Consider the following 18,354-nt stretch of genomic DNA (forward strand, 5'->3'; position numbering starts at 1 on the left):
CTCAAAGAAGGCAGGACCGCTGAACGAATTGCTAAGGGGGCCTTCCCGGGGGCCAAAGAACCAGCCCATTGCATGGGGAGAGAAACAACAACAGGCGTTCGAGGAGTTGAAGGAAGCCTTGACGAGTGCACCAATACTCGCCTATGCGCAGTTTGACAAGCCCTTCACGTTATACACAGATGGGAGTCTCCATGGCCTAGGTGCGGTGCTCGCCCAAGAACAAGATGGCTGTGAGAGGGTCATAGCCTACGGAAGCCGGTCCCTGAGGGAGACAGAGAGGAACTTTGACAACTATAGTTCATTCAAGCTGGAACTATTGGCCCTAGTGTGGGCCATGACGGAGAAATTCTCAGAATACTTCACAGGAGCGGAAGTGACTGTTATGACCGACAACAATCCCTTAGCGCACCTAGACAACGCAAAGTTGGGTGCTTTGGAGCAACGATGGATGGCCAGGTTGTCCAGGTACAAGTACAAGATCAAGTACCGATCCGGTAGAGAAAATGCAAATGCGGATGCCCTGTCTCGAGTGACGCCGGATGACTCCGGACGAGATAAGGATGGAGAGTTGGAAGACTCAGAGGTTCCCCACTTGGGTAGAATACCCTTGTTTGTGGTACTGGCACGGACAAGTGGGGTGGTGTCAGACCGGCCAGTGTTACTTGGGAAAACCCATGGAGATTGGGTATATGCTCAGAATGATGACGTGACCCTAAGAAAGATCAAGCAGTGGGTAATGGCAAAGGAGTGGCCTACCCCGATGGAGCGCAAACGCTTGCCACCTATGGGGGCAAGAGTAATGCAACAGTGGGATAGACTGAAGTGTGAGAATGGGTTACTGTACCGTAAAGTATATTTAGAGACTGAGTTGGAGGTGAGATGGCAACTAGTGATACCAAGTACCAGTGCCAGGGAAGTTGCCCGTGAGGCTCATGTGAGAGGGGCCCACTTTGGTCCTGATAAAACGTTCAAGTGGCTCCAGCGATTTGTCTATTGTCCTGGCCTTGAGCAGACAGTGCAGGACGTGTGCCAAGCCTGCAGGGCCTGTGAGCTCGCTAAACCCCCAGAACAAAGGGCCCCCACTCAGACGATTAGGACCACTGCGCCGTTGGAGGTGCTGATGATTGATTATGTCCTGATAGGACACTCCAACAGCGGACATCAGTACTGTTTGGTAATGACCGACCACTTTACCAAGTTTGCAGTAGCAGTAGCTACAAAAGATCAGACTGCCGAATCTGCTGCCAGGGCTGTGTGTAAGCAGTTCATCCAAGTGTATGGGTGCCCCACTCGTATTCACTCAGATCAGGGGGCATGTTTTCAGGGGCGGCTCATGTCGGAGTTGTATCGTGTGTATGGTATCCACAGATCCCGGACGACTCCTTATCACCCAGAGGGGAATGGGGCCTGTGAGCGATTCAATCGCACCCTCCTCCAGATGTTGCGAACGTTGGAGAAAGATCAAAAAGCTCGGTGGCCAGAGAGCTTAGCTGAGTTGCTCTGGGCCTATAATAATCGGGTCCATAGTACCACCGGCTACACGCCATACCTGATGCTGTTTGGGCGTCCCGGACGGGAGATTGAAGAACTGAACTTGACAAATCCTGAGAGAGAGGGCGCTCGCTCGCCCGATGACTGGGTAGAGCTACACCGTCGAAAATTGCAGACCATACACCGGTTGGTGATTGACAAAACCCGACTGTCCAGTCACCCAGACAAGACTCCGGTTCAACATGAACCCTTCCAACCTGGGGACAGGGTGTTAGTAAGGGCCAAGAGACCCTCGGGAAAGTAGGATGATCGGTGGGAGGCAATGCCATATCGAGTAAAACGAAGGGTCATCCCTGACGGACCAGTGTATGAGATAGAGCCTGAAAGGGGTGAAGGAGTTACCTGGACTCTTCACCGTAATATGCTCAGACCTTGTAATTCAGAGACTCCCACAACAGAGACTGAGGTGCCTCGGTTGAATCCAACAGCCCCAACCTTCACACCTGCTGCACAGATTGATCCCGATGAGTGGTGGGATGTACCAGTTCCCATGTCTGAAACGGTTCCAGCCGTGGTGATCTTACCTCCACGGGAGGGGACGACACTAATGACTGCTCCTGTACAGGAACCTGAGCCGACCTGTGGGAACGAAGTGACTGACGCCCCGACTTTACACAGAACGCCAAGGTCTAATGCTGGGGTTCCCCCACAGCGATACGCCCAGGATGAGTTTGTCTGGGGAGGTCTGTCGAGGACGCCGACCTCTAGTGGGGTGGTGTGTCACAGGGTGACTAATGCTATACAGTCTCAGGACACTTTCCACTGACAAGTGTGTGATGTGATAATAGCAGTGGTAAAAGGAGATATTTCTGTAATGAAAAATTCTATTGTAGTAATTCTTTTTGACCACAAGATGCCGCTGTATTAGGTAAAGGAAGAATCAGGAAGTGACGAGTGGAGGAAGTGGACTGTAGTAGTGTGGGAAAAGAAGCTGGCTGTTTGAGCAGTGAGAGATCTGAGAGACAATTCATCGCCATTTTGCTGCCGTGCAACGCTTGTTTCAGGCCAGGTCCAGCTCTGGAGAAGCCTGGACCTGCTGCTGGTTCCCATGTCAGGAGAGTTGGAGACGATTGCTGTGCAGACGCCGCGGAGCGGATGACAAGAAGGACCAGCCCTTGTGACACCGTGTTCCTGTTGCCTGGAGGCAAAGAAATTCCTGTTTCCTTCGGAAAATCCATCTGACTGTTCGCCCCCTTGCTAACCCGGGTAAGTGGAGCTCCGATTCACCTTTCATAAGGGTGAATAGTGTATACACGCAGTAAATAGTTTTTTTTTTGGCGCCAAAAACCTAGCATAGACTGGTTCCGGCCATTTTGCTTTAAAGCGAGTTCCAACTAAACGGAGATACAGCACGTGTTGTCCTGCTATTCAAAAGAGACACTATATCCTGGATTATAGTACCAGAAGTACGTCATAAGAGGAGTTATTTGGTTCACTGAGACTTGTGCAGCTAAGCACCAACTTCTGATAAAACAGAACCGGTTGCAGAAGTCTTCCCTGCAGGGTTGGGGTAGTGTGTTGAAATGTGGATATTGGGGAGTGGGTAAGTTAAATAGTAAACTGTGATATTGTTAACCCCAGTGTGACACCGCAGGTGATCTTCCTCTGCATACTTACATTGTTTTCTTAGCTTGGTATTAATAGGTAAATTGCAGCTGCTATATATATGTAGCCGCTAGTTAAAGGCATAGTTCACTAGTTCTGACATATTAGGTCACGGTGCAGTGTCACTCAGGGGTCTCGGCCCTCCGCTGATTGTCTTGTAATTATTGATTTCATCAGGCCTGTTAGCCTGGAGTTCCCCCAAAAGGGTATAGAGTAAAATTTATATTTCTTACTTCGTGTCTGGTGTGTTTGTGCCTGTCCGTGGAACCGCTGTATCCTAAAAGTTCCTGCAAGAGCCCTGGTAGCCAGTCGGTTGCCGTGTCTTTCCCTTCCTCCTCCCCCCCTTACACCCTTTCCACCCATCAGATATTTATGGACTATTCCGAGTATAGGACATACAAGAATTAACCCTAGACAACACCTTTAATGGGGTTTTTCCTCACCTATATATTGATGATCTGTCCGTACACTAGGTCATTACTATATGACCGGTGTGGGGGTCCAACACCTGCACCCACCATTGAAGAGGCTTCAGCGTTCCGGTGAGTGCTGCAGCCTTGTCACTGAATACCGGGCACAGCACCGCATATTGTATAATGGCTGTGGATCACACGAAGCATCAGCAGTGTTCTGTGTATGCAGCTGCAATACCAAGCACAACCACTAAACCAAAGTATGACACTGTGCTCTGTTTGATGAGGCTGCAGTGCTCACCTGAAGGCTGTGACCTCTTCAAGCTGATCGGCAGGGACCCCGGGCATCAGAACACCACCCTAAGGATAGGCCATCAATAGGCAAGAAAGGAGGTCCTGTAAGAACGGCAGTGTCTGTGAACATACGTGGCCACCGCACTAGTCAGGGCTCGGCTATCATTGTCAGCTCAATCAGACAGTTTTAGCCTGAGGTCACGTTGCAGAAAACCTATGTTTTTTTTTTTTTTGGGGGGGGGGGGTTGTTGCATATTTGGTAATCTTTTATGTAACACTATGGAAAACCGCACTCGGCACTGCTACATCTGTGCCCATATTTATACCATACTGCACTATCATAGGGCTGCGTACACACACGGATGTCACCACCCAGAATAAATACATCTTGTCCTCTCTCGATGATCATTTCAAGTGACAAGCCGTCTCCAGACAAGTCGGGGTTACACGACCGCCGGCGGGTCCCTTCCCGAGACAAATCCTCCAAATTCCTGAGCATGGTATCAGAGAAAGGGTGTGAGACGCTTTAATAAACAGCGCTCTAATATATCAGCCGTGAGCAATGAAGGAAAATGTGGAATCACAGCGCGTTACGCCATGAAGTGAAAAAAACCCCGAAAAGGTCTAAGAAATAAATTACAGGGGCGGCGTGGGGAAACTTCATGAGATTCTCTTCACCGGGAGGCCAAAACAAACCCTGCTAGGCGATAAACAGACTGCAACCGAAGCACATAATAGACATCGCAGGAACGCAGCGAAACGCCAAGCAATCTGGCCATGATGGAGGATTGCACGTGGAAATGGCTCCCCCTAGTGAAAGCAGAGGTAACAGCACCCAGAATTGTCTATGAGCGCATGAAATACCAGGCCCGAAGCCTGAGCAGCACCAGTGAGACAACGGATGAAAGCTCCACTTCTGATTCTTATTGCAGTATGTAAAGATCTCCAAAAACCCTGCGTACATTAATGCCCCCATATATAATTGTATATATGATACTACTCAAACCAGCTAGGGTGCAGATATTGGTAAGCGCCATGTCTATGACAACTGTGAACACGACAGAAACTAATCCGAGATCTCAGCATAGGAAATGGAGATTAGAGATCAAGTGTACAGGCAGAGTTTCTCCCTACGGGGGTCCAATCCAATGATTATAGAGCAAATCCTATCCTGTTCCGCGGCATTGGAACGGAGCACAACGGAAACTGTCCCCTCCTCCCGTCCCTGTCCCCACTGACATCAATGAGGGATGGACGACATTTTGTCCTTTGGCCATTAAAGGGATCCTAATACTGGATACCCTTTATTGCTGACTAAATCGTAGGAACAGCTTTAAGAAATTCCTTTAGATGTCTTCTCCGCGCTGCCATTCAGAATAAATCCCGGTTTTCTTCAGTATGCAAATGAGTTCTCTCGCAGCACTGGGGGCGTCCCCAATGCTGCGAGAGAAATCTCCAGCACCGCCTCCATCTTCGCCTACAACGCCCTCTCGCTGTATCTTCTTCCGTCCTGAGTTTCAATCTTCTAGGCCTCGGGCAGAGCCGAATACGCATGCCCGGGCCACAAGAAAATGGCCACTTACACAGTAAGCTGGTGTCGGGCCTGGCTCATACACAGGCCTAAAGGGGTTTCCCAGAACGTATACACTGACCTATCCATAGGATCCTTGGTTATGTAACTGGTGGGTTCTGACATTTGGGACCAATTTGTTGTTTGAAGACACCACAAGTGCTGCAGCCTCTACCCTGCGCTGATGACATCACATTCACTGGTCACGTGATACAGCTGCAGATCTGTCCTATTCATGTAAATGGGGCTGAGCTGCAATGTCAAGTATGGCCTCTCCAATACGTACAGGGTGGTCTTCCAATGAAAGATACTGATGGAATACCACTGGGATTATTGGAGTCTAATCAATGAACACTCACCAGTCACTCCAGGCTAAGAGCTACATATAAAGTATTCACTTGGGACTGAGCTGCAATGCCTGGTCAGGAGCAGCACTGTGCACCAACTTCATCCCAAGCAACAGCGGAGTCCCTGACGTACAATACTGTATAAATATATCTATACACACACGTGTATAACTTACTTGCCACACCGGAGGCCAGGCCATACAGTAGACCGCCCCCATCTGCCTGTTGCTGGAACACGTGAGATCCCGGTGGGGGGCTCTTCTCCTGCCTGATGAAGTTATACAGCAACGTCTTCACCAGTCGACTCGTGTAAGGAAGACTGCAAGACAAGGAAGAGAGAAGGATGACTAGAAGGATGGAAAATCCATAAGATTAACCATCCCTAATGGTGAAATGGGTCACTAGCGGAGAATCCCTGCTATAGGGAAAGCAAAGTAAGGTGACCAACACCATAACCACACAGGATGTAACTCAGGATCAGTACAGGAGAAGTAATGTATGTACACAGTGACTGTACCAGCAGAATAGTAAGTGCAGCTCTGGAGTATAATACAGGATGTAACTCAGGATCAGTACAGGATAAGTAATGTAATGTATATACACCGTGACTGCACCAGCAGAATAGTGAGCACAGCTCTGGAGTATAATACAGGATGTAACTCAGGATCAGTACAGGATAAGTAATGTAATGTATGTACACAGTGACTGTACCAGCAGAATAGTGAGCGCAGCTCTGGAGTATAATACAGGATGTAACTCAGGATCAGTACAGGATAAGTAATGTAATGTATGTACACAGTGACTGTACCAGCAGAATAGTGAGCGCAGCTCTGGAGTATAATACAGGATGTAACTCAGGATCAGTACAGGATAAGTAATGTAATGTATGTACACAGTGACTGTACCAGCAGAATAGTGAGCACAGCTCTGGAGTATAATACAGGATGTAACTCAGGATCAGTACAGGATAAGTAATGTAATGTATGTACACAGTGACTGTACCAGCAGAATAGTGAGCGCAGCTCTGGAGTATAATACAGGATGTAACTCAGGATCAGTACAGGATAAGTAATGTATGTACACAGTGACTGTACCAGCAGAATAGTAAGTGCAGCTCTGGAGTATAATACAGGATGTAACTCAGGATCAGTACAGGATAAGTAATGTAATGTATGTACACAGTGACTGTACCAGCAGAATAGTGAGTGCAGCTCTGGAGTGTAATACAGGATGTAACTCAGGATCAGTACTGGATAAGTAATGTAATATATGTACACAGTGACTGTACCAGCAGTATAGTGAGTGCAGCTCTGGAGTGTAATACAGGATGTAACTCAGGATCAGTACTGGATAAGTAATGTAATATATGTACACAGTGACTGTACCAGCAGTATAGTGAGTGCAGCTCTGGAGTGTAATACAGGATGTAACTCAGGATCAGTACAGGATAAGTAATGTAAAGTATGTACACAATGACTGCACCAGCAGAATAGTGAGCGCAGCTCTGGAGTATAATACAGGATGTAACTCAGGATCAGTACAGGATAAGTAATGTAATGTATGTACACAGTGACTGTACCAGCAGAATAGTGAGCGCAGCTCTGGAGTATAATACAGGATGTAACTCAGGATCAGTACAGGATAAGTAATGTAATGTATGTACACAGTGACTGCACCAGCAGAATAGTGAGCGCAGCTCTGGAGTATAATACAGGATGTAACTCAGGATCAGTACAGGATAAGTAATGTAATGTATGTACACAGTGACTGTACCAGCAGAATAGTGAGTGCAGCTCTGGAGTATAATACAGGATGTAACTCAGGATCAGTACAGGATAAGTAATGTAATGTATGTACACAGTGACTGCACCAGCAGAATAGTGAGCGCAGCTCTGGAGTATAATACAGGATGTAACTCAGGATCAGTACAGGATAAGTAATGTAATGTATGTACACAGTGACTGCACCAGCAGAATAGTGAGCGCAGCTCTGGAGTATAATACAGGATGTAACTCAGGATCAGTACAGGATAAGTAATGTAATGTATGTACACAGTGACTGTACCAGCAGAATAGTGAGTGCAGCTCTGGAGTATAATACAGGATGTAACCCTTATCATAGACACTGACACCACGCTGACATCTGGTATCACATGACAGGGGGTAACACGCCGGTATTACACATTTTCCTGTGCTGAGGCTGTATTGCAGCCTTCTAATGACTCTCATGTAATCCATATGTATCCTGTGCCCTCAGGACACGTCACGGCTGCGTGCTGTATATAATGGTAACTTACCTGCGACCTTGCATCAGGTAATTGTGGATGACGCTTTCATGAATAATCTCTTTGCGGAAGAGCTGGTATGACAGGAGCACTATCAGGGCAGTGACGGCCTCCAGCAGGATGCTGTAAGTTATATCACTGAAAGAGAAAACACAGTCATTGTAGTACTCATTCCAGGGAGGTCGTGTACCTACGTTACATGTATGAGTACACATATGTGAGACCATAGTAACACCTTGTAAGTCATACTACAGCAAAGGAATATCCACTATGTCATGTAACCTGAGTTACCACAGAAAACCTTAAAGGAGATGGACTATCCTCAAAATGGAGGTCTGATACCCCCACCGATCAGCTCTTCACTGTTTACCAAGCACAGCGCTGTACACTGTATAGTGGCTGTAACGTGGTATTGCAGCTTAGCCTTCCGCATCAAAGGCCACGTGATGTCATCGGTCACATGGCCTGTTTTCAGCTTAGTCTCATTCAAGTGAAAGGGCTGAGCTGCAATACCTAGCACAGCCACTATACAAGGTATAACACTGTGCATAGCAAGTACTGAAGAGGGCGCAGCGCTCATCCGAACTCTGCGCTCCCTTCAAATAGCTGCTCTGCCAGGTGCTCGGGTGTTAACCATGTGCTGATCTTCAATTTCTGACGTATCCTAATAATAAGTTATCGATTATTAATTCTAGAATTCCCTTTAATAGATAAACAAGCTGAATACTGTAAGCAACCACTAGAGGGAGTTACTTCAAACTGTGTTTGGTCATATTCACACCTGCATCTGTGTCTCCGCTCTTCTAGACCATTGCAAGCCCAGATGAACGGTAAAACAGCCTGATCAATGACAGGCAACAACATATCCCGGGGGACCCCATTGATAATAATGGGGGTCTGTTGTTTTGGGGGGGTTTTGCAGATATTGCAAGATGATGGAGTTGGGGTTCGTAGGAACTCTGCCAAACTCTCCGCCGATGTGGAGAGCGCCTTATGCCAAGTTCACATTAGCATCGGCTGCCCATTGCTTTGGTCCTTTAGAGCAGTGATTTTCAACCAGTGTGCCGCGACACATGGTCAGGTGTGCCGCGGGGAAAGTTCCCCAATTACACTTACCTTTCTCCTCGTTCCCTTCGTTCTTCTCGCTGCTCTCTCTCTCTCCGTAGTCTGGCTACGTCATCACATCGCGTCTCTAACTGTTAGCAAGACCGCGGAGAGAGAGAGCAGCGAGGGAACGAGGAGAAAGGTAAGTCTAATGTGTACACTGTCTGCACAGATGGAGGGGACATGAATCTGGGGGCAGAGATGGAGAGGACATGAATCTGGGGGCAGAGATGGAGGGGACATGAATCTGGGGGCAGAGATGGAGAGGACATGAATCTGGGGGCAGAGATGGAGGGGACATGAATCTGGGGACAGAGATGGAGGGGACATGAATCTGGGGGCAGACATGGAGAGGACATGAATCTGGGGACAGATAATGAATGATAATGAAATTTTGTGTTCATCGAAACAGGCCCAGGTTTCACACTGAGTATAAATACATTTAGAATCTATATTATTAACTATATGTATAATATGTACTGTTTTAGTGTCATTTTGTGCCATTTTGGTTGGTGGTGTGCCCCGGGATTTTTTAAGTGTAAAAAGTGTGCCGTGGCTCAAAAAAGGTTGAAAATCACTGCTTTAGAGGACCAGAGCAATGGACAGGTGGACCACAAAACTATTGGCCACACACAGAGCCCAATGGACCCCACTGAAACAACAAAGTGAAGGAGTTTTATATCCACCATTTTCAGGCAGAGACAGTGACGGAGTCTCCTACGGATGCAAATGTGAACATACTCTTAGTTTCAAGTTCAACGTGTTCTCTACAGTTCCCTCTAGTGGTGGTGGTATAAATCTATCGCTATAGAGAATTGCCCCGCTATAAAAATCTGTAATCTCAGAAAATTCATCACTCTCACTATTGTACCAGTCACCCTTCACGGACAAGACTATACGGGGCAGACTGTCTTTTCGTCACCCACCTACCCTGCACGGACACGACTATACGGGGCAGACTGTCTTTTCATCACCCCACCTCGCGTGGACACGACTATACGGGGCAGACTGTCTTTTCATCACCCACCTAACCCGCACGGACACGACTATACGGGGCAGACTGTCTTTTCATCACCCACCTACCCCGCACGGACACGACTATACGGGGCAGACTGTCTTTTCATCACCCCACCCCGCATGGACACGACTATACGGGGCAGACTGTCTTTTCATCACCCACCTACCCCGCACGGACACGACTATACGGGGCAGACTGTCTTTTCATCACCCACCTACCCCGCACGGACACGACTATACGGGGCAGACTGTCTTTTCATCACCCACCTACCCCGCACGGACACGACTATACGGGGCAGACTGTCTTTTCATCACCCACCTACCCCGCACGGACACGACTATATGGGACAGACTATCTTTTCGTCACCCCACCCCGCACAGACACGTTAACACAGGGCATCCTCTGTCTTTTCGTCACCCACCTACCCCGCACGGACACGTCTATATGGGGTAGACTCTGTCCGTACAGATACTGTAAAGTGTGAAAACCTTCTAACTCATTTGCAAGATTTATGTCTGAACAAGGAGAAAAAAAAAATTGGACAGGAAAGGAAAAAGTGTTTGGTTTTTGCAGAAAAATAAGATTCAATATCACTTTCCCAAAGTCCGAAATTGAGTTAAATGGTTGTTCTCCAGGACTAGGTGTTCTCTTCCTGTGCAGCTCAGGTCACAGCATGGCTGATATTCCCCGAGCTGCCATCAAACTACCAGAGGGGGGAGGGATGAAGGAAGCGCGGCCTGGCCCCGACGTCTTGTGCGCTCCCTCCAAAGAAAACATTCTCCTGAAATCATCCCAAATTCATGTTCTATCTATCCCATGTCCAGCAATTATATCGCAATGTGCTGTTTACAGGCTCCGCGGCGGGAAGAAGTCGGCTTCTGTTCTCTTATGGTAGAGGAACCAAGACCAACGAGAAGGGGTCTCATCACACTATGGAGAGAGGGTGTGAGGTGCTGAAGTGGCAGAACCCGAAAAACTAGGGTAGATTTATTGGGTATCAGATCGGTCAGGGACCCCCACCAACAGATAAACGCGGTGGCCTCATCACTAAATACCAAGCACAGCGCCACACCTTGTATAATGGCAGTACTTGGTACTGAAGCTCAGCCCCATAAAGCAGATCACTAAATACTGTTAAAGAGGACCTCACACCACCTCCACTAATTTACAGAAGGCAATTTCTCTTTAGCCCCCTGCCATTCCTGAGTAACGAGAGCAGTTAGTTTTGGTGCCTGATGTGCTCAGTAATATCAGGTGGGCGGTGTCAGACAGGGGGCGTGATTCAGAGCTCCAACCAGTGTCAGAGCTCAGAATCGCACCCCTTGTCTGTTCCTGCCTGACCCCGCCCTCCTGACAGTACAGAGCCTAAACAGTATATTAGGCACCAAAACTAACAGCAGTGATTGCTCAGGAAGGGTGGGGGCTAGAGAGAAAATTCCAACGGTGCCATTATCAGCAGAGCAGAAGCTATTACTTCAAAGGTCCTCGGGCAAGATGGACCACCCTATAATAATGTATATAAAATAGAATAAAAACACAAAATCTACAATCAGAAAATAAAAATAGATTGGAAAAAAATGATATATATTTTAATATCTGGTTTTAATTAATAATTAAACAGGCAATTAATTGCCTTTAAGAACAAGGACTGCTTGGTCTCCTGGATAGTAGACGTAAGTGGCAGCCTACAATGTGTGTATACACAGCTCACGTCTCAGGACATAACCTGTTTTCATACCTTTTTTTTTTTTTTTTTGGATACAGGTCACATTTTTACAACTTGTACAAGTGTTATTATCACCCCGGGACATCAGGACACAGAGAGTGAACATTATTTTGACAAGCCCGGAGACATTTGGAGTCAGAGCCGGGAAGAGGAAGCAGATTTGTCAGAGTATCACAACAAATGACTGAAGCTTTCCTCTTACAATGGTGGCCGAGAAGCCTCGAGAGATCACAGATTATTATTACATTTATCTAACACTGGCATCGATGTAACAAAACCAGTGATGTGTGCGCCGGGGAAAGGCGGCGGAAATCTGCAGACGGAAAGCGGCCCTCCAGTACACAGCGGCTGAATGATACATAATAGCACGTGTCCTCCTTTATAACCTTGGTTCCTTTAAGATCGAGTCTCTTCTTCGATTTGGTAAAATGGCCACAAACTTCTCAGACTTGTCTTTTCACGGGTGATTCGTTTATTGTAGCAGCCCTATACACACGCCTGTTTATTATCAGTGGTCTTTGTAAGTCTAGGGCAAAACTCAGGTCCGATACTTGTCTGTGTGCGGCCTGGGCTCAATGGATCTCAGGGCTCGGTCACATCTGCGCCCGGTCTTCGTTTATACAGGTTTCCGTTTCCTGCCCGAAACTGGGCCGGAAACGGAAACCTGCAGGCATATTTCAAACCCATTCATTGGAAAGGGTTCGAAAAGTGTCCGGCCTAGAGCGTCTGCGAGCGTTTTACGCTCTCCGTGGCGAAACTTTTTTTTTTTTAACCGGACACAAAACCGGTTTCGCTGGTCTGACAAGTTTCCGTCTTCTGCCGGTAGAAGACGGAAACCTAAGTACGGAGACCGAATGCTGGTGTGAACCCAGCTTCACTGTCCCAATTGGGATAACATCGGCATCATCCATGTACCATTCAAAAACAGAACTGGCGCATGCACACAGTTGTGTCCATATACCCTTATAATACATTCGCACTAGCCCTGCCGCTCTGATGTTATGGATCAGAACAATAGACAGACGGACCGCTAAAAATATGGTCACATATGCAGCCCATTGTATGTAATAGGGTCCCGTCAAGGGGTCTGTTGTTGTAAAGGGGCTCTATCACCGGATATGCACCCCTCCATATCATTCTTCAATGACGCCCTCCTTTCATTTCTTCTTGGTGAGACATCCTCCTTCCCATGCGATGTTCCGCCCCCATCTTCCTTTATACGCGTATTTCGCTACACATTTTTGTGTAGTGAAATGCACACCCGTACTGCGAATGCGTGGAATTTCACAGAGGAAGATGGAAGTGGAACATCGCAAGGGAAGTAGGACGTCTTACCAAGAAGAAACGAGAGGAGGACGTCAACGAAGAATGACGTGGAGGGGTGCACGCAACGCCCACCGTGCATGGTAAGTATCATTTCCATATACGTTTTTACGGTGATACTTTACAAGGGGGCGGTCTTTTATAAAACGATTAGCGGGGGCTGAATAGCCTTTTGTAAGGCTATTCAGGGATATGTGTATCTCATATTGCTAAAATCCGGTGATAGAGCCCCTTTAAAACTGAAACCAGCAGAGGAAAAAGTCACCCACGCGGGAATGTTCTTTCCACTGACTTTCCGCCTGCAGCCTCTTGTTAGGATCACATCTTCCATCTTGTATTCTGTCAGCCATTTTGTAAGCATTTTCTGTTCTAAGCTTCATAAGGATGTCTGTTTAGAGTCTAAGAGACCCCTTTAGGAGATAAGGCGTGTGGAATGTTAATGGTTGGGTTATAACTCCTTATCTATTTGTGGTCATCTTTGAGGGTGGGTGTAGAAACCGGTTCAAATAACCTGTTTGGTCGTTAGCCCCAAGGCCGGAGCGGACCAGTACGTGATCATTATCTCTCTTTCTGTGATATACATCTAGAACTAGTGTATGATGTTGGCTTACACATAAATATCTTAGATTCTTTTTCATGTCATGAGAAAGGTCATCCCAGGTTGGAGTGTAATAATGATATGCAGACCTCAGCCAATAGTCATGTGCCAGGCTTGTCTTATATCTCTATAACCAATCGTGTTGTACCTGATTAGAATAGCCAAGCCAGCTCTTTGTCTGTAATGTATTTAAACTACCTTTTTCTTATAATAAATCAGAACTCACTTGATACACAATCACCTGCGTGTCTGTGTAGCTTCTCCAGGCCCAATGGGTGGTAGCCCATCTAGGCCTGTTAATTAATTATTTAATTTGGAGCTCTGCAACATACTATGAGGACTCTTTAATGTCCGCAACACTCTCTGTGGGGAAACAGGGTTGTTTTTGGACGGACACAAAGTGCTGCATGTCCGACTGTGTCCGATAAAAAAAAACAATAAAAAAAAACCCAAATGTTTTCCTCGCAGAGAGGTTGCAGGCGGATACTGGTGGTTTGCTTATAAAACCTATTCAAATGAATAGGTTTTACAGCTGACCGCCAGGAAGCCGTTCCCTGTCCAGTTTCTCGGGGCTGAGGGCGGAACCCCAGCGGAGTGTCCCGGGCAAAAGTGTGAACACCCCCTTACTTATATAGCGCCATCATATTCCGCAGCGCTTTATAGATATGGTCAACACTGTCCCAAGAAGGGCGCACAATCTCAAATCCCTATTAGTATGTCTCTGGGAGGAAACTGAAGTACCCAAAGGGAATTCACAGACACGGGGAGGGCATACAAACTCCTTGGAGAGGTCATCATTCGCAGGATTCAAACCCAGGATTCCAATAGACCTTTGCAGAGATGTAGAGATCTAACCTCACTGGTGACATCTGTAGTCTTGATCGGTTGCCAATGGTTATGATCATAAATGCTGGAACTTTCTAAGGTCTGGGCCAGAATCCCAGCCATGATGTCCTTATTGTGTCCGGGTATATTCTCATACATGTAGTGTCCTCCTGATAACCAGCCATGGTGTCCTTATTGTGGTCAGGTTATCTTCTCATACATGTAGTGTCCTCCTGATAACCAGCCATGATGTCCTCCTTATTGTGGTCAGGTTATCTTCTCATACATGTAGTGTCCTCCTGATAACCAGCCATGATGTCCTTATTGTGGTCAGGTTATCTTCTTATACATGTAGTGTCCTTCTAATAACCAGCCATGATGTCCTTATTGTGTCCGGGTTATCTTCTCATACATGTAGTGTCCTCCTGATAACCAGCCATGATGTCCTTATTGTGGCCAGGTTTTCTTCTCATACATGTAGTGTCCTCCTGATAACCAGCCATGATGTCCTTATTGTGGTCGGGTTATCTTCTCATACATGTAGTGTCCTTCTGATAACCAGCCATGATGTCCTTATTGTGTCCGGGTTGTCTTCTCATATATGTAGTGTCACCTCCTGATAACCAGCCACGATGTCCTTATTGTGTACGGGTATATTCTCATACATGTAGTGTCCTCCTGATAACCAGCCATGATGTCTTTATTGTGGTCAGGTCATATATGTAGCATCCCTGCACAATAACCTGTCCACAATAAGGACATCATGGCTGGGTTTCTGATCGGGGGAGATTTTGTACTCGCACTTAGGGGACATCTGAATGTCATCTAGTCACCTTCCATGATGAACTCAATTTTATGGAGGGGTTTCGACGACATGACCTGCTCTACAATCGTTGGACGTCCCCTTGGGAGAGCCACTGCCTGCACACTCACCCTTGAGCATTATCCTTTATTCATAAATTTCCAGGAGGAATAACAGAGGGGCATCACAATTCAGAGATAAGATTACAATATAACAATTCTGGAGAAAAAAAAAATATGGGTAATTCTTGTTAACGATTTTAACATTTTCTAATTCTAATAATTATTATCCCGTAAAATAGGAAATCCTTCATTCCCCGTCATCCTGAAATAGAATAAAAGGGAAAGCTAAAATCCTCAGATATTAAAATAGAAGGAATTCTAAATAATGAGCGACTATCTGAGGAAAGAGCGAAGAGAATGGGAAGGAAGTGAAGGTCTGACGACAGGAAGGTCGTGGTATAACTGGCACCGTGTCAATGGCAGAGCGCATACATTGTCCCTCGCACAATATACCGCAATCATGGACAGGATATATAGCGCTGACGGCTTCCTAGTATTTTGACCTCACATTTATATAACAATTGGCATGTGGGGGGGAGAGGGCAAGAACACAGCGCTGGATGTTATGGGGGGCGGGGCGGCGGTGCCAGCAACAAAAACAAATGCAGTCAATGGCATGTCAAAAAGGAAGATCAATCAACTTTATTTATACACACACAGCAGAGGTGGACACTGTATGTGATGAATCAGTCATGAGCCCATGAACCAATCCTCCGTGTTTCCCAAAGTATGGAAGGATCTACTTTAAGGCTTCTTGCACTCCCACCTCTCAAAGTCATATCCAACTTAAAATTCCCAAAAATATTTCACATATTGACGAGACAAAAACAATAAAAAAGATGGAAATAAATGGTGCGGATTACAATATTGGGGGTGTATTGTGTACCAACAATAAGCCTGGGGACACGCTGGAGGGTAAGCCATGTGACATGTGAACAGCCAAGTCCAGGTGACGTCTGGGGAGACGCAGAGTCGGACGTCTCGAGCATTCATCAGTTTGTAGTCTGGTAGACCAAGGATTAGGTGTCCTCCACCATTACACTTACAGCCGGTTCGCTCTGGTCAGTGAAGATATTGAGGAGCAGTCACTATGACAGGGCGAGGGTCCGGTAACCATAATCCTCGGCACCAAACAAGACCCAAACTAGCTGGCTATATAACGGGGATGAGAAGTCTGGAGAAGCCAGAGCTTTGTCTTCATAAGACACCCCATTTCCATCAATAGTTCTCTGCCTGGCCAAGATCCAGTATAGTACCTGTCCTTATTGGTGGTCGTAGCTAAGTCTGGTTGGTGGATGACAGAATGGCACCGATGGTGAGCCATATGGTGCCATGGTCTGGCCACTGGATCCCAATATGTGTGGCACTCCACACTTCTGAACACTCAACAGTATTTGTTGGGTCTTCTAGCCTCACAATGAGAAATTTTCTCAGATCCATCAGGAAGACGGGGATCTACTACAAAAGCAATCTTCTCACTTAAGTTTTGTGTTTTGTCACCGTTTGTCTCATGGATCAATAGGGATACGGTTCCCCAGATCTAGGCCAAGGAGTTGGGTGGCCATTGGATTCCCTCCTTCCCTGCGACTCTGGACCACCTCTGCTTTTGCGGAGGTGGGGGGCGCCTAGTTGTCGTCATCTTGGCAGACACTGAGGTGGATCAAGGAGCAAGTTGGGTCTCCTTTAGCTTCGGCACAGTGAGTCATTAGTTCCCGACCCTTTTAGGTCCTTTTGGATTGCAAGGTTGAGGATCCTCTTTCAAGAGAGGGCTTGCCACGGACTACATCTTTGTGTACTTTTTGCATGCCACTTGCCTCACTTTTTGGAATATGGGTCATAGAAAGCAAGATTTTGGGCTTCCACAAAGAAAAGGTTGTTCACCTGAAAAAGCAGGCCACCGCCACGCTCCCAGAAAAGGTCAACTAGACATTCCCTGGGCAGTGACATGAGCATAAGGGTCTGAGAGGTTTTGACAAGGAACAAATATGAATGGTAACACCTGGGGGGGTCTAAGAATCTCCAAAAATGACAGGTGTCATAGATGCTCACAGTAGGCCGTGGTCAGTAACTACGAAAAGGGGTTCAAGAAAGGCCAACCAATGAATTGGTAACTGGATGGGAACCCCATCCACATGTAATACCATCCCAAATGTGGTTGGCACACTATGTCTGGACACAATACACTTTGTGGCTGGCGCTGTAAAACATTCCTTCACTAGACATCGATAGACGATAATGAGAAGAGGATCAGACAACATGCGTGTAATACAGAGGAGTAGTCATACATCATGTATGTGTCAGCAGCGCCATAGATCTGGCGGACGGGGCCTGCGGTTCATGTTCTTAGAGTAATGGTGTTTATATCTTTTGCTTTTGGTCATGTTTAATGTAACGTAATACTAGTTCCAGCTTTCTTGTAGACCTAGTGGTTTCTTATCTGCTGGCTGACAGGAGGCTGTCAGCAGAGCCGGCCAGTCTGTCTCCGTCTCCCACCGCTGAGACTTCAGTCTATCAGGGCAGAGAGTGGAGGAGCGGGCGGACGCCGGTGGACTGCAGCCTGTGACATTATTAATGTATTTCTACATCTCACATTTAGCATACAGTAAATCTGACTGCCGCTTATCAGAAAAACATTTATTACATCTGCGCGAAGGGAATGAGGGCGGCTTCTCGGGATTTGGGCGCAGCGCACATAAATTGAAGAGAACACAGGCTGCGGTGTGAAGACGTGCAGTCCGCGGATTTATGTACTATGGAGGCAGGATGTCTGCGCACAAAGCCATCTGTATAGTCATTTCCGGGGAATGAGATATATATAGGGGGGGGGGGGGA

At 46.9% G+C, this 18,354-nt stretch overlaps 1 protein-coding gene across 2 annotated transcripts in view; it reads right to left on the minus strand.

The window, feature by feature from the left end:
- Window positions 1-18,354, minus strand: part of DYM (dymeclin) — a 232,536-nt gene that overhangs the window by 160,709 nt on the left and 53,473 nt on the right. For both annotated transcript variants that reach the window (XM_075268966.1, XM_075268958.1), the window contains exons 7-8: window positions 8,077-8,202; window positions 5,957-6,099 (exon numbers count right to left, since the gene is read on the minus strand). In XM_075268966.1, the coding sequence (XP_075125067.1) occupies window positions 5,957-6,099; window positions 8,077-8,202 (269 nt within the window). The remainder of the gene's footprint in view (window positions 1-5,956; window positions 6,100-8,076; window positions 8,203-18,354) is intronic.

Source organism: Leptodactylus fuscus, chromosome 1 (genome assembly GCF_031893055.1).
Source record: "Leptodactylus fuscus isolate aLepFus1 chromosome 1, aLepFus1.hap2, whole genome shotgun sequence".
Taxonomy (NCBI): Eukaryota; Metazoa; Chordata; class Amphibia; order Anura; family Leptodactylidae; genus Leptodactylus; species Leptodactylus fuscus.